The sequence below is a fragment of the Salvia miltiorrhiza genome, chromosome 1 (assembly GCF_028751815.1).
Source record: "Salvia miltiorrhiza cultivar Shanhuang (shh) chromosome 1, IMPLAD_Smil_shh, whole genome shotgun sequence".
In the NCBI taxonomy this organism is placed as follows: Eukaryota; Viridiplantae; Streptophyta; class Magnoliopsida; order Lamiales; family Lamiaceae; genus Salvia; species Salvia miltiorrhiza.
Window position 1 is genome coordinate 71199796 of NC_080387.1, and position 14486 is coordinate 71214281.

The 14486-nt window shown below is 38.0% G+C and overlaps 3 protein-coding genes and 1 non-coding gene across 7 annotated transcripts; 2 read left to right on the plus strand and 2 right to left on the minus strand.

The window, feature by feature from the left end:
* Positions 1-442: 442 nt before the first annotated feature.
* Positions 443-6043, plus strand: LOC131005720 (uncharacterized). 2 transcript variants are annotated; one of them, XM_057932769.1, is made up of 7 exons: positions 491-842; positions 971-990; positions 1079-1425; positions 1825-1942; positions 3267-3381; positions 4272-5324; positions 5467-6043. In XM_057932769.1, the coding sequence occupies exons 3-7, from the start codon at positions 1260-1262 to the stop codon at positions 5719-5721; spliced, it is 1707 nt and encodes a 568-aa protein (XP_057788752.1). In that variant the 5' UTR covers positions 491-842; positions 971-990; positions 1079-1259; the 3' UTR covers positions 5722-6043. The 2 variants fall into 2 exon arrangements, with proteins under 2 accessions (XP_057788753.1, XP_057788752.1); XM_057932770.1 differs by lacking the exon at positions 971-990 and having other exon boundaries at positions 443-842.
* Positions 6044-6193: 150 nt separating this feature from the next.
* On the minus strand, positions 6194-8163 carry LOC131005721 (clathrin light chain 2). Its single transcript, XM_057932771.1, has 3 exons — positions 7704-8163; positions 6769-6922; positions 6194-6619 (listed from the first exon to the last, which is right to left on the minus strand). Exons 1-3 carry the CDS (start codon positions 7964-7966, stop codon positions 6329-6331), a joined length of 708 nt encoding a protein of 235 aa, XP_057788754.1. The 5' UTR covers positions 7967-8163; the 3' UTR covers positions 6194-6328.
* A 1015-nt stretch (positions 8164-9178) lies between these two features.
* LOC131005722 (pleckstrin homology domain-containing protein 1-like) lies at positions 9179-14417 on the plus strand. 3 transcript variants are annotated; one of them, XM_057932774.1, is made up of 2 exons: positions 9179-9741; positions 14115-14417. In XM_057932774.1, the coding sequence occupies exon 1, from the start codon at positions 9290-9292 to the stop codon at positions 9722-9724; it is 435 nt and encodes a 144-aa protein (XP_057788757.1). In that variant the 5' UTR covers positions 9179-9289; the 3' UTR covers positions 9725-9741; positions 14115-14417. The 3 variants fall into 3 exon arrangements, with proteins under 3 accessions (XP_057788757.1, XP_057788755.1, XP_057788756.1); XM_057932772.1 differs by lacking the exon at positions 14115-14417 and adding an exon at positions 10385-11008; XM_057932773.1 differs by lacking the exon at positions 14115-14417 and adding an exon at positions 10456-11008.
* Positions 11446-11518, minus strand: TRNAK-CUU (transfer RNA lysine (anticodon CUU)). The gene has a single exon. It is a non-coding gene; the product is annotated as a tRNA-Lys (tRNA).
* Positions 14418-14486: the final 69 nt, after the last annotated feature.

The following is a 14486-nucleotide window of genomic DNA, read 5'->3' on the forward strand; positions in this document are numbered from 1 at the left end:
ACTATTCATTGTCTAATTCAATTATCAATGCGTTTACACAAACAAACAAAAAAGCAAGAATAATAATTAAATATTGAGAATTGCCACTACAAAACTTCATCTTCGAGAACCACGATAATGAAGTCTCAATAGCAACAAAAATAAAGTATACCTCAAAAAAATAAAAAAATAGTAACAAAAATAAAATAAGATCCAAAAAATATTTCACCAAATACAAAAAGCTAATCATGTATTCATGTGACTGATAAAAATGATGAAACAAAGAACCTTAAATGGGCTTATCCCAAAAGATAAATTGGACCTATTCTAACTTCTTATTCCAAATTTTCCAATCACAAATGTCTCATAATTTCTCTCGTGATGGACCACCAAATTTAGGCAACTCCCCCGAAATTAAATTTCTGAATTTAATAATTAAATTTCTGAATTTAATAATAATAATAATATTAATAATATAGATATAGCAATATATAAAAAAAGAAAAAAAAGAGGAAAAACTGCTCCACCGGATTCCCTTTCTCCTCAGCTGAAGAAATTCGATAATCATTACCCGGTGGGGTGGGGAGTATAAATTGATAGAAAACCCCAATTTTCCCATTCGGCCCCCCATTTTCCCTCGAATTGCACCCTCTGCCACTCTCTTCTCGATCTCCTTCAAATCTCCCCTCTCGTTTTCTCTCACTGACCCACCGTTTGGTTGCAGGATGTTGTAGAGCAAAAACGAAGATAAATTTTGCGAATTTGTTTTTTCTCGAATATTCCGGTGATCTGAGATCTGTCTTCGCTTAGTCACTGCTAATTTGAAGTCTGCTGTGGGCGTTGTACGTAGAGAGATCCGTCGTGTAAGTTTCGCATTTCTCCGAAACTCACTCTCTCTCTCTACATTCAAAATGCCTGCTCTCTACATTCAAAATGCCTGCTGACATTTTTGCTCACGGAGATGTTTTGTGTGTGCATTTTCTCTCTCTAGGTTTTAGCGGTGGTTTTTTGGTGTGTGAGTGCGGAGATTTTGTTCCTTTGTGAGAAAATTTGGAGTGCGGACTGATTTTGAGCTGCTTTTTGGTGTAAATTGCTCCAGGTGGTGGAGCTTGGTTCATCGATCTGTGGAACGTAACGTCGTCAGTTTTCTTCCTGAAGATTAAGCGTTTTCTGAGCTAGAGAGGAGCTAGGGTTTTTAAATTCGTGGATTATGGAATGTGAATGGGAAGATTAGGGTTTAACTTAACCAGTATCGTCTTGTATTTAAATTGTTTTTTGGGATGAACCGGAGTTTTAGGGCTCCCGATAGGGGGCAAATCGGGAGTCTGAGACCAAGGGATAATAAAGATGAGGACTTGGCGTTGTTTCGGGAAATGCGGAAGCGCGAGAAGGAAAGGAACGATCTTCTTCTTCTTCAGAACTCCGACGAGTTCGATGCTCCACTTGGTAATTTGAAATGAAATTTCGATTATATATATATTTTTCTTTTTTTCTGTTGATGATATGCGTGTGTGTGTATTTTTCCGTCTTCTATGGTTTTGTTGGGACTTTGATGAAGATTAGGTGTTTCTTGATTAGTTTGCCAATTAATTTACTCTATCTATTTGGTAGATTTTCTTTTGAATATTTCTTGATGACGTCTGTGATGGCCTATGGGATTGAAAAAACATTTCCAGTGGGCGTTTTTACCTGAATATTGCATTTGGTAGATTCGTGTACTGATTTTATGCTTATTTTATTTTATTTGATTGCTTCCACTTATCTTCAATTTATACGAGTGTAGGTCTTTGATCTAAGTTATTTTTTATTTTTTTAAAAATTATTCACCCATGTCCCTGTTTGCAGGACCAAGGAGTGGTAGTTCTCCAATATTTAATATAGCTTCTGGTACCACTGCGCCTGTCCGGAAGAACGTTGCTGATGATTTTCTCAATTCTGACAATGATAAAAATGATTATGATTGGTAATTAGAACTGATTTCTTGCATGTTACTGTACTTTGTACTTCTTTTGATTTCCTGGTAAAATGCCTTGTATGGTCTTTTTTTTTTTTGTAAAAAAGAAAGACTTCTCTTGGCTAGTAATGTTCAACATGTGGTGTGTTGAGCCCGATGAAGGTGAAGTCTTAAGTTACTTGTGTGAAAAGGCTTTAAAAGTTGAGCTGAAATCTTAATGGTTGGAGCTCAATGAATGCACTGTGTACATTATGGTAATGAAACTAAGTCTAATAGACAGTCATCCATAATATCAAATAATCATTTGTGTCTGGTAAATTTACCAAGGGATACAGTCATAGTGATCCTCCTATGCAACGACTTCGACCATTTCCAAGCACCTCTTTCGGAATGGGAAGGATGGCTAGTTGGAGGGTTGATCCTTCTCTCTTTGCCTGTGAAATCTTTTTCTGATCTTTACAGTCATCTTAAATTCTTCTAAATTCTTTTACTATTATGTATTCTCGTAATTAGCAAGCTAATTAAGCAAATATGTGCCCTTCACTTCAGTATATATGCAGTCAATTGTTTGTTGTTTACTTATCTGCAGTGATACTTATTTAGGATCAACTATCCACAAATAGGGATATCATATGCTTCTGTAGTTTATACATACCATTTCATCAGATATTTCTCATGGAATATATAATTTTGAATGCTATTACTACACTTGCCACTTTTGTTAATAGTTGCATATTCCCACGCAGAATGTAATTGTTCATGTCCTGCAACTGTTTAGTTCTTTTTTTTTTTTTCATTAGTAAATACTAAATAATTGGTTAGTGGTGGATATCTTGTGATAATACACAATGAAGAAGCCGAATGTAGCCTATTGATGATAAATGTTCATGTTAGAAATTAACCACAATGAAGTTAGATAATTGTATGTTAGTTTTGCTCTTGTGCACATAATTGTTCTGCTAGAAGTTGACCGCTGTGAACTTAGATAACCATTCTTTTGTTTTGCTCCAACGGCTGCTCTTTCTCTGGAGAGGTTACAGACTAGAGTCTGGATTAGCCTGACGATGGTTACTACAGAATAAAGTCCATCCTTCATTTTCTTCAGCCTGTCTGTTTTTCTTATAATGCAGTTTCTAGCGTGGTTATTCACCAAGAAGAATGTGTTCATTCTTAAACATCTTTGCATCTTAGAGATGATTTAGCATCTTTTGGAGTAATTCACATTTTTTTATTTATGTTTGGGTTTTCTTGAGATTATCGTTCAAAACTTGTGTCTGAATCCCCTTCATCTTCTTTTGTATTTAGTATTTATGCATAATTGTGTATTTTTCAGGCTTTTAACACCTCCTGGCACCCCACTTTTTCCTTCATTAGAAATGGAAGGACACAAAACTGTCATGAGCCAGCTGGGCACTCCCAAAGCTCGCCCTACTGCTCTTAAGTCTAGAGTAAGTTAATTTTATTTTTGATTGTCTGTTCTACAATAACCATTTAAACTGGTGTAGTAAAATTATGCTACAACAATGACATAAAACTGTTAAGTGACTCATCCTTGTCTGGGCTGAAATATGACACACCCTCTTTCCCAAATATTTACTCTTTACTTTCTGTTTTGGGGTGTTCCAATTATATAGTCTCACTACTCTATTTGATATGTTTTTCATAGTAATATAAAATTGCCCTCATGTGGTCCTGGAAATGAACACTACGTTTAATTATTTTAAGCCTTGTTGACTGCTCGTATACTTAAATAAATCTTAATTTATGTGAGAGGCTGCAGTGAACAAACTATTTCTGATGGAGGCAGCAAATGTTCACAGCATGATTGTACTAGATTTAGCCTCTGATTTGTGGGCATGTCTTGTAAGGGGCTAGATGATGAGGATGGTAAGTTGCCATTATCATCCTCTGTAGAACATAGAGTAGGTGCAGCTTGCTGATGCGGCCTACCTGTTGCTTATTTAGTCAAACAGATAAACTTTGTTTCCATCATATTCATGCAGCTTCCTCAGCTTTGTATGAACAAAGGAATCTGCAAAAACGAAAACCTCTGTTCTAATGTCTGTGTATCTTAGGTAACAGAAACATGAAAACTGATTGAGATGCACTTGATTCATGATGTGATATGTATTTTATGTTCTTACGTGGTCATATCTGCTGGACCAGTTGAATAGAAATAGAAATAGCTTAGCTTTTCAACATTTATTTCTGTCGGAATCTCCTGAGCTTGTCCTATTTTGTGTGCAGTTTCAGCACAGTGAATTATCTGCCATATACATGAACAAACATTATTTTCGATTAATCTAACACTTTCTCCAACTTATTTTTTTGACTGAAGCTAGCCAATGCCCAATCGGAGCCTGCTAGGAGCACTTTATCATCTAGACAGCAAGTCTTATCTCCTGGGGCTGGTTTAAATACTTCAACTGGAGGACTTCGCCGACCAACTTCTTCTGGTGGTCCTGGGTCAAGACCTGCAACACCAACTGGTCGTCCAACTGTGAGCTCAATATCTAGATCCACCTCGACCTCATCTTCGAATAAATCTGCATCGACTGCGGCAGTTAAGACTACCTCCAACGCCACATCTAAAGTAATGTCAACTACAACATCAAAACCTTCAAGATCTGCAACGCCTACTCGCTCCACATTGTCTTCAGCAAAGCCCACAGTTCCTCCAAGATCTTCCACCCCAACATCGAGGTCTACTGTAAGATCCTCAACGCCGACAAGCAGAGCCTCCGTACCAGCATCTAAGTCGACATCCAGATCATCGACTCCTACTCGTAGACCAACAACATCCACTGCTACACGAACACCTGCTGTTTCATCAAAGTCCCCAACTGCCTCTTCAGTTGCCAAGCCAGTTTCTACTGCCGCAAAAAATCCCATGCAGGCACGGTCAAATTCTCCTACAGTGAGACCTAGACCGTGGAAGCCTTCAGAGATGCCCGGGTTTTCTCTTGATGCTCCACCAAATCTGAGAACATCCCTGTCTGACAGGCCACCTTCAGCCACTAGAGGTAGACCTGGTGCACCAAGTTCTCGGTCATCATCTATTGAACCCGCTTCAAATGGAAGGATTAGAAGACAATCTTGTTCTCCTGCAAGAGGCCGGCCCCCTAATGGCATGATTCATAACAGTGGAAGCTCTGTGCCTGTTCATGCTGCAAGTCGGTTGCATGCTAAGGCTAATGACAACGTGAGCCCTGCTCTAGTCGGAACTAAAATGGTCGAAAGGGTGATAAATATGAGGAAACTGGCCCCTCCCAAGCAAGATGATAAACATTCACCCCACAGCAACTTATCTGGAAAGTCTTCATCACCGGACAGTGCTGGGTTTGGAAGAACACTTTCAAAGAAATCCTTAGATATGGCCATAAGACACATGGTAAGTTGTTAAACTCATCTTAAAAAAAAATATTTTTCATTTGTCAGCATTTAGCAGAGCACAAAAGCATGTTCACTATTTGCATCTCGTTGACGACATGATGATTGGACTGCAGACTTATTATATGTGTTGCCTCGTGCAGGATATAAGACGGACTATTCCAGGCAATCTGCGGCCTCTTATGACCAACATCCCTGCATCCTCCATGTATAGTGTGAGATCCGGGCCAACCAGAAGGACAACCAGCATCTCAGATTCTCCGCTTGCGACAAGCAGTAACTGCAGCTCTGAATTTAGTGTCAACAACAACGGGCTATGCATGGATGGAGGCGAAGCCGATGAGGATGTGAGCAGCGATAAGGGTATCCGATCTCCAGGCAGCTTACGCGGCAGGTGATGATGATACGTATTATTTTGTGTTGTAGACACCCACTACTGGCAAGCAAGAGTAACAACTGAGACACAACCCTCTTCTCCTAAAAGAAAAGGAAAAAGCTGGAGAGCTGTCTTATATGTTAGTGTAAATTTCTACTATGCATCATGAGTAGTATGCCCATTCAACTATCCTCTATTAATCTGTACCAGCACTGTCTTCCAGTTTGTTGTTTGTCGGGCCCATGGAATGTAACACCTATTATTGAACCTCTAATTTGTTCAAAGCTAATTTGAGAAATCTCTCAACATCTTTATGGGGCTTTAATGAAAATTCAATTGCAGAATATGATGGCCACTTGTATCGACATTTACAAGTGATGACCCTTTAAACTGGACCACATTATCTTCACTTGTATTTCATGTTTTTCTTTCTCTCTTTGTTTTTTCAACTGAAATCAACTGTTATGAAATTACTCGCATGTAAGCTGTCCAAATGCAAAAAAGACATTTCGTATGTAGGCTGTCCAAATGTAACACCAGTTGAATGTAATGTAGTATTTGTGGAGCCACAAAGCTCATATATCTATCTAGCAACAAATGTTGGTCTTCGACATGGTTCTTATATATAGCTACGCGACGGCCATGGGCTCCTTGGTGACGACGGGCACATCAGGAGACTGGTTGAGGTGGGGAGGGGAGCTGTGCTTGAGCTTCAGTAGTAGCTGCCGCATTCTGGATAAATCAGTGGGTTTCCCAGGCTTAGGTCCTCGAACCACCACTATCGACGCCTTCTTCTCGTCATCTTTCTTGCCTTTTCTTTTCTCTATTGTGGGAACCTCCTTGGGAATCAGCTCTGCTATGGACTTCCAATAATCCTTGTCAGCTTCAGCATGGAATTTCTCCAGCTTCGCAACAAGTACCTGATCAAAAACAAGAATCACTCATGATTGAATTCTTGTTATTTGAATTTGATGGGATAACCTTTTCACAAACACCACTCGATGCAGAAAATGTGTAAGTGAAACTGGTGAATTCATGCGATTCTTTAGCGTATCACGGCCGTTCTCACCTGCTCCTTTTCACGGTTAGTCGCTCTGTTGTTTTCGGAGATAATTTGCCTCTTTCTATGAAATTCAACCTTGTACTCGTCAGCTTCAACTATGATTTGGCTCAACAATTCCTTCTGCCTCTTCTCCTTCTCCTCTAACCGAATAGTGTTTTGTCTGTTCACCACATAGACAAAACCAAACGTGAACCTCGATTGCGTGAGTCAAATGTGTAACACATGTAGAAACTCTTCACATATTCAGTAGCATATCTGGTGAAATTGTTACATGTAGAAACTCTTCAAGCTAGACTGAATAGCCATAAAAATATTTATATTCTTTTCAAGTGGAACACATTAATATACTTTGCAAGTGGAACATAAACAAAAAATATCAACAACTTATGATATATTGAATCCAAAGGCCACTCATTTCCAAGGTTAGGTACACTAGAAACAGTTTTTGAGAATGCCAATACATGGATCAATTTAAAAACTAATTACTATTAGAATTAACGATACAACCAAAAATTTAAATTTCTCAAGAAGAATGAAGAAAACAGCCCACACATTGCAATGCAGAAAATGCAATATGGGCCTTTTTGGTTACAAGAAACGATTTTTTTTCCCTAATGATGACGCCAAGTTATTCTGTATCGCAAGAATAATTCGGTGAATTTTCGTTTCTATGGAAGCAAGAGTATTTTACACCAAGAATGTTCATATAATGTATTCCCCATTAAGATTTTACCCACAAAGTAAAGAATAACCTCATTTAACTCAGTTAGAAATCCACTAACTGCTCAAGAATCTGATAACACAGTCCATGAATTGCAAACACCCAATCAGAAACCAAAAAACAAAAAACCCTAAATTCACTCTAATGAACAACCAAGCGACAGAAAACCACGAAACACACAAGCGAATCCGCTAATAAGAGAATCAAAAAGAGACTTGACCTTCTCCATTCTCTGAGCGCATAGCTCTCCTCGTGCTCCATCTCGGCCGGCGGCGGTAGAATCGGGCCGTTTTCCTTTGTTTCCGACGAGAAAAACGCCGGATCAATGAACTCTCCGCCGGAGACGTAGATCGGCGGGGGAGAGTCGGCGACGGTAGAATCGAAGTTGGAAAACGAGTAGCCGTCGTCAAACGAATGAGTCCCGGCGGATACCGGCGAGTCAACACCGAATTGATCGAGCGAGGCGGCGAAAGAATACGACATCGTGTGTGCGATCGGTTTTGGTGATGTTCGGCAATTGCTGTGATTACTGATTAGGCACTCAAGAAATGATTTTTTTCGGCAACGGAAAAAACAAGAATTTGGGGATAGCTAATTGTTTTGTGGGCCCTATAATTGCAGCCCATTATAAAATTAATTAATATATGGAATGTTTTATATCTGATTAGGGATTTAATCAAAAGCCATATTTTCCTTTTTATTTAAATCAAATGCCGGTTCTGTTCTGTATCTGCACTGGGTATTTATTTATAGGGTAAGTTGAATTAAGGAATTAATTGAGAGGATTTGTAAAATTTAAGAAAGGGATTTTTATTTTAAAAGTTAAGTTACTCTTATATTTCATAAAATGAATATATTTATCAAAATCAAAGTTTTAGAAAATTGGATTTTCCTTTTCTTTCATTGTTATCCAACTATCTGAATTAATTACTCATTTATCAAAATGCATGCTGCCATTCTCATTCTTAACCAACATGTTTCAATATACTCCCTTCGCTCCACCGAAGATGAGGCAATCTTCGGTGTTTCTTTTCAGCATGAGGTTTAAGGAGTTAATGTTTAGTAGTTTACTTATGGTTGGTGGATTTGTGATTAAGTCGTTACTTATATTAATATAATTAAAGTTTATGAATTATTTTTAACTAAATAATTTAAAAATTATAAGCTGAATATTTTTACATAGTATTGGTACTGTTGCATTTAAACATTGGCTTTTCATTTAAATTTTGCATCGGTACCATGAACTATTGCATTTTTTTTACATATATTATTTTTTAAAGATGTTTTTGCATATATTATTAAACAAATATACCTCTTACTGATGTATATTTTTTGTCTAAACTACTTTTGTGTAAGTTCATAGTTGGGATGATCTAAATTTTATAGAACTTATTTAATATCTGTATGTTTAATTTCGACAAAGTTTTCCAACAAAGCTATTAATATATAAATATATTATTTTGTTGTATTAACTTATACTACTATATACTATTATTCAAATATATAATCTAATATAGTACTAGTATATTATATTGTGAGATGTAGTATAAAAAAAATACTAACAAGATTATTATTAATCCTGTATTTGATTTTGTTTAATAAAATTGTGATTTTTATTTTATTTTACATAAGTATAGATAAGATTGGTATTTTGATTTGCATTATTTGATAGGAAACTTCCAACTCCTTTAACCAACTAAAAAAACAAATCCTAAGAAACAAAAGCATTGAGCTTGTGCTGTGACAGCTCCCACTCTCCACTTTTCAATTCCCCTTGCTCCCATCTCGATCTCCCAATCTGCATCAATGGTGAGCCTCTGGCGAGCCGCGATGGGCGCCACCCAGGCCAACGCCGACGAATACGACGGCGTCGAGTTCTGGGGCGCGGCGGAGCGCGCCGGCTGGCTCACTAAGCAGGGCGAGTACATCAAGACCTGGCGCCGCCGTTGGTTCGTCCTCAAGCAGGGCAAGCTCTTCTGGTTCAAGGAATCCAACGTCACCCGCGCCTCCCGCCCGCGCGGCGTCATCCCCGTCTCCGATTGCCTCACCGTCAAGGGCGCCGAGGACGTCCTCAATCGCCAATTCGCCTTCGAATTGTCCACGCGGAATGATACCATGTATTTCATCGCGGATACGGAGAAGGAGAAGGAGGATTGGATCAATTCGATCGGGCGATCCATTGTTCAGCACTCGAGGTCGGTCACGGATGACGAGATCCTTGATTATGATAGCCGGAAATAGTTTCGATTAAGTAGCAGGTAATTTTCCGGTTTTTGTTTAATCTTTGTGTTTTTTTTTTTTTTTTTTTTTTTTTTTTCTGAAATTTGTTTAGTTCAGAATTGGAATTATAGCTGTTTGTGTATCTATGGATTATGTATATGGCTCATTGATGTATGTTCCTCTTTTCTGGTTTTGATCTTGGTTTCTGTTTGGGGGTTTAGGGTTTCGGACTCTGTTGTGTGTAATTTGATTTTGATACGACAATGTGCAGTGTGATTTCCACTTTGATAATTAGGGTGAAAATAGCTTTGCAATTCTAACTTGTAGCTTCAATTTTTATGGCCAATCCAAGTTCGGTATATCTCTCTCCACTCCAGTTATGGGCAGAATTCTGCTTCTTTGATTCCTTGTTTCTCAATGTGTTTCGATTTTTTCAGTTGTTTGAGCTTGAATTTTTCAATGTTGTTGAGTTTGTGTTCTGTTTCAGAGCACCATCTAAATCATTGTTGCCCCTTCAGATGATAAGGCCTATTCATAGCTCATTCATTGGTTTATTTTTTGATTAGTTTACATATCTTTTCCAACTACTTGGAGCTACATGACACAAGTTCTAAGTGTTTAGCATATTTTCTTATTAAAAAGGGTGTTTAATTTATATTACATTCACCATTTGGATCATAGGAGTCAAAGAAGGTCCCTTGCCATTCTCTTTTGGTGTATTATGTGGATAATTTGATGCAAGAAAGATTTAGGTGCAGTTCATTGGTGAAAGCAGAGTCTCATCGAGGACACAGCAAAATGGTCGAGTGTTACACTAGCATGTAGATGATCTATGGGCCAAACTTACTCACCCATAATTTGAATTCTTGAACATAAGATAAATTAGGTAGTGTTCTGCAATCCTTGTAGTTCAGTATATGCTCGTTGGAAAACCATTTAAGACGAGTTAGGATGCAGATACTGTAGATAAGTTGGCTAATATAGAAAAGTAAAAGATGGAGTCTTATTCCAGTGTCTGATATTCCTAGAGGATATGGCGTCGGATCCCGTCATCGTTTCTTGCTCACAAATGCAGTTCAAATGCATTCTTATGTATAGTGCTGGTGGTTGAAAAAACAGGTGTTTTCTATGTTAGCTAGATTTGTCAAAGGTTTGTGTATGCTTTGTTTGTATGATGTGAGATATGTGTGTATGATGGAGTTGTTGTTGAGGGGAAAGGAGGAAGAAGAGAGGCAATGGTGGTTTCTGGTCTTTGTTTCCCAAAGCATAGTGGTTAAGTGTTATTAATGGTTTCAACTTTGGATCTGTGTTTAATGAAACGAACAAACTATAGGATTAGATATGTTTTTTTTCAGAGAATTGTACGGTGAAGCAAACCCTTGCCAAAGGAATAAAGACACAAAAATTTATTGCAAAGCTTATTTAGGCAGAAAATGTTTTGTCGTTGTTGGTTTTGTGGAAAAATACAGATTTATTCTTGAAAAACAACGTTAACAGCTCCGAATCCGTTGAAACTGAATCCATCAATTTAGTCCACCATCTCTCTCTTGTGTTATATCCCAAAGTAGGATGAAAGAGAGAGAATAAATAATTTAACTGAAAAAGGATTGGCTGGTGAGGAATTTAAACTCAAAAAGGTAAATAAACATATTCTATTTTACGAAAAAATTTAAACTAAAAAAAGGAGTATATTCTATTTTTGTACAAATGCAAATAGTACTATTTTTAGTAAAATAAAAAGGCGCCCACCGTGGGGCTCGAACCCACGACCACAAGGTTAAGAGCCTTGCGCTCTACCAACTGAGCTAGACGGGCCATGTTAAATAATAAATGTCGTAATCTAATAAAATTTCTAAACAATTGTAATATCAGTACTTATTTAAAATTCCATGATTAAATGTTTTATTTTGGGTAAATATCACTTTATGTCCCATCGTTTGGCCGAATTATCGATTATGTCTCAACTTATCGATAATGTCTAATCGGTACACAACCTAACAACATTTTTTCAATTGTGTCCCCTAAAAATTTGCCGGCGCCCGGAAGATGATGTGGAACGCCGGAAACTGTGACGTGGATTTATTAAAACAGTGGGATTTGCCAGATATAATAAACTTAAAAAAAATAAACAAAATGAATCTATGTGGCACTAAAATAAATCTAACGACACCGTTTTAACATAAGAACTAAATCAAAGAACAAATTTCAGCTTGCTTCGTTTTCCTTCTCTACAACTGCCCATGCAATTGGATACATGCGGTTGTTGCAATCCTTGGAAACCGCAGCCAACAAAGCCCCTCCTAGCACTGTCTTGAGGAAGCATGCATCGAATCCAATGTACCTTCTGCAGCCGATGAGAAATCCTCTACGTAAAGCCGAGAAGCCAATGTAAATTCTCTCAAATACACATCTATCAAACTTATCCAGATGTGTCTTCACTTCAAATCGTCCCTCCCGGGCTGTCTTCATCAACTCTAACATATAAGGCCGAAGCTTTGCATAATGGTCATCAAATGTACCACGTATGGCCTCCAACGCCATTTTTTTCCCCCTATAACATAACAAAGGCCTAACATTGACTCCATAAGTTAGCCGCATCTCCTTTATCATCTCTTTGATATTGATGTTGGCATTGGTCTTGATCTTGTCCATGAAGTGGTCAGCCACAAACTTAGACGTCACTTGGCGATTGTTTTGAGTCCTTGTACAGGTATGCTCCCCAGTTAAAGTCTTAATAATACACGTCGACTCTCCATGTACTTTGGAAGCATACAACCTCCATTTGCATCCCTCTGAGCAAACGGCACAAACTTTTTCACGTGCACTCTTTGTCCACCTTATGTTATATCCGTTAGTCACTGCCCAATGCCTAACAACATCTTGACACTCTTTCGAATCTTTAAACCGCATTCCAAGTTCTAACTTCAAATCAGTGTAAGCAATGTCAGAGGAGTATACCTTGGACTTCACTTTCCTATTGCCATCACTGTCCAAACTTGCGCATGAAGTGTCGGAATCAGCCTCCTCCTCATCAAGAACAACATTTTCTGCTACATTCTCGACAGCCACTGCTTTTCCTTTCTCCTTATTCACTTCAGCCACCTGTTTTCCTTTCTCCTTAGTCACTTCAGCCACTCTTTGCAATCGATTAACTCTCTCATCTCTTCTCGCGTCAAGAAATTCATCATCTTCGTCAGAGAAGTCCATGTCCTCCATCCCATCATCTGTCTCATCCTCATCTTCCAACACATTGATGTCTACTTCATAGTCGGAATCCTCGCTCTCTTCTTCTACTTCAACTTCAAGCTGCTCTTCTTCTACTTCAACTTGAAGCTGCTCTTCTTCTATCATTTTTTGCACACCCTTCTCTTGCTCAATTACTACATCTTGAGCCCCTCCTTTCTCACACTCAACAAATATTTCTAACAAGACTCATGAAATCTATTGAACGATCCTCAGGATCAACAAACAGAAACCCACCATTCTCCTTATCTTTAAACCCATATCTTCGTATTGTCTCATACCCCAAATCAGATTGCAACAACTCAGCCACAAATGAATCCTCCCATACAAATACATCATAATCATCAATATCCATATAATCTTGCGCCCCTACATACTCCTTGTCATTAGCCACAAAAGAACCACCATGCCACATTCTGAAAAGAACAATGAGAGCCATTTCTGTATGGAAAAAAAAATCTATCAACTTGGGAGCAAGAAGACAATTACAGCGAAAAAAATAAACAAGAAAAGTGCTCAAAACAAGAAAAGAACAAGTAAAATCATCAAAATCGAAGAACTAGGGTTCAATGTGGAGCATTCAAAATCGAAGAACTAGTATGATGTGTGGAGCATTCAAAATCGACGAACTAGAATTTCTGGTTTAAGGAATCGCAAAAACTGAAGAAAATCGAAGAACTAGGGTTCAAAATCAACCTACCGATTGGAGCATTCGCCGTCGCTCAGAATCACCCTACCGATTGGGAATGTCGCGCCGTCGATCAACCCTTGCAATTCTTCGAATTTCACAGAGCTTCTTCAATCCCCTCTCTTCTTTCGACTGTAGTGAGAAATATTGAGAAAGACTGAAATTTGTTCTTTGATTTAGTTCTTATGTTAAAACGGTGTCGTTAGATTTATTTTAGTGCCACATAGATTCATTTTGTTTATTTTTTTTTAAGTTTATTATATCTGGCAAATCCCACTGTTTTAATAAATCCACGTCACAGTTTCCGGCGTTCCACATCATCTTCCGGGCGCCGGCAAATTTTTAGGGGACACAATTGAAAAAAATGTTGTTAGGTTGGGTACCGATTAGATATTATCGATAAGTTGGACATAATCGATAATTCGGCCAAACGATGGGACATAAAGTGATATTTACCCTTTTATTTTTTATCTGTTTCAGATAATGGTGCAAGTAGGATGATTTACTCGGGGATTTGTATGGTCTTAAGCTCATGACATGAGTCTAGGACTAGCATATCTTTCTTCAACCCATTAGAATAGTTTTGTTTTCCATTTTAAGTGTCCCACTTGAATAGATTCATTTTTTATTTTGGGAGATTAAAAATGTACTTTAAATATTTAATGGTGTGAACCACACCACTTTTTTTTTTTTAAAAAAAAAAGAGTTTTTTGATGTCTGTATCCAAAAGAATTGAGTCTATTTTAATAAGACGGAGAGAGTCGAGGGAGTAATATTTTGAAATCGATTCTATGAATTCTAAAGCTATCAAGCTAGTTTGACGCGTTAGTTGACATCAAAGCACATCTCAAT

What these genes read in the sequence shown, in the direction of transcription:
- LOC131005722 (XM_057932774.1), top strand. Translation starts at nt 9,290, where the DNA reads ATGGTGAGCCTCTGGCGAGCCGCGATGGGCGCCACCCAGGCCAACGCC.
- LOC131005720 (XM_057932770.1), top strand. Translation starts at nt 1,260, where the DNA reads ATGAACCGGAGTTTTAGGGCTCCCGATAGGGGGCAAATCGGGAGTCTG. An exon ending in CGAGTTCGATGCTCCACTTG is followed by an intron (nt 1,426 to 1,824) that starts GTAATTTGAAAT and finishes CCCTGTTTGCAG; the next exon opens with GACCAAGGAGTGGTAGTTCT. An exon ending in GATAAAAATGATTATGATTG is followed by an intron (nt 1,943 to 3,266) that starts GTAATTAGAACT and finishes TGTATTTTTCAG; the next exon opens with GCTTTTAACACCTCCTGGCA.
- LOC131005721 (XM_057932771.1), bottom strand. Translation starts at nt 7,966, where the DNA reads ATGTCGTATTCTTTCGCCGCCTCGCTCGATCAATTCGGTGTTGACTCG. An exon ending in GCGCTCAGAGAATGGAGAAG is followed by an intron (nt 6,923 to 7,703) that starts GTCAAGTCTCTT and finishes TGTGGTGAACAG; the next exon opens with ACAAAACACTATTCGGTTAG. An exon ending in CTAACCGTGAAAAGGAGCAG is followed by an intron (nt 6,620 to 6,768) that starts GTGAGAACGGCC and finishes GTTTTTGATCAG; the next exon opens with GTACTTGTTGCGAAGCTGGA.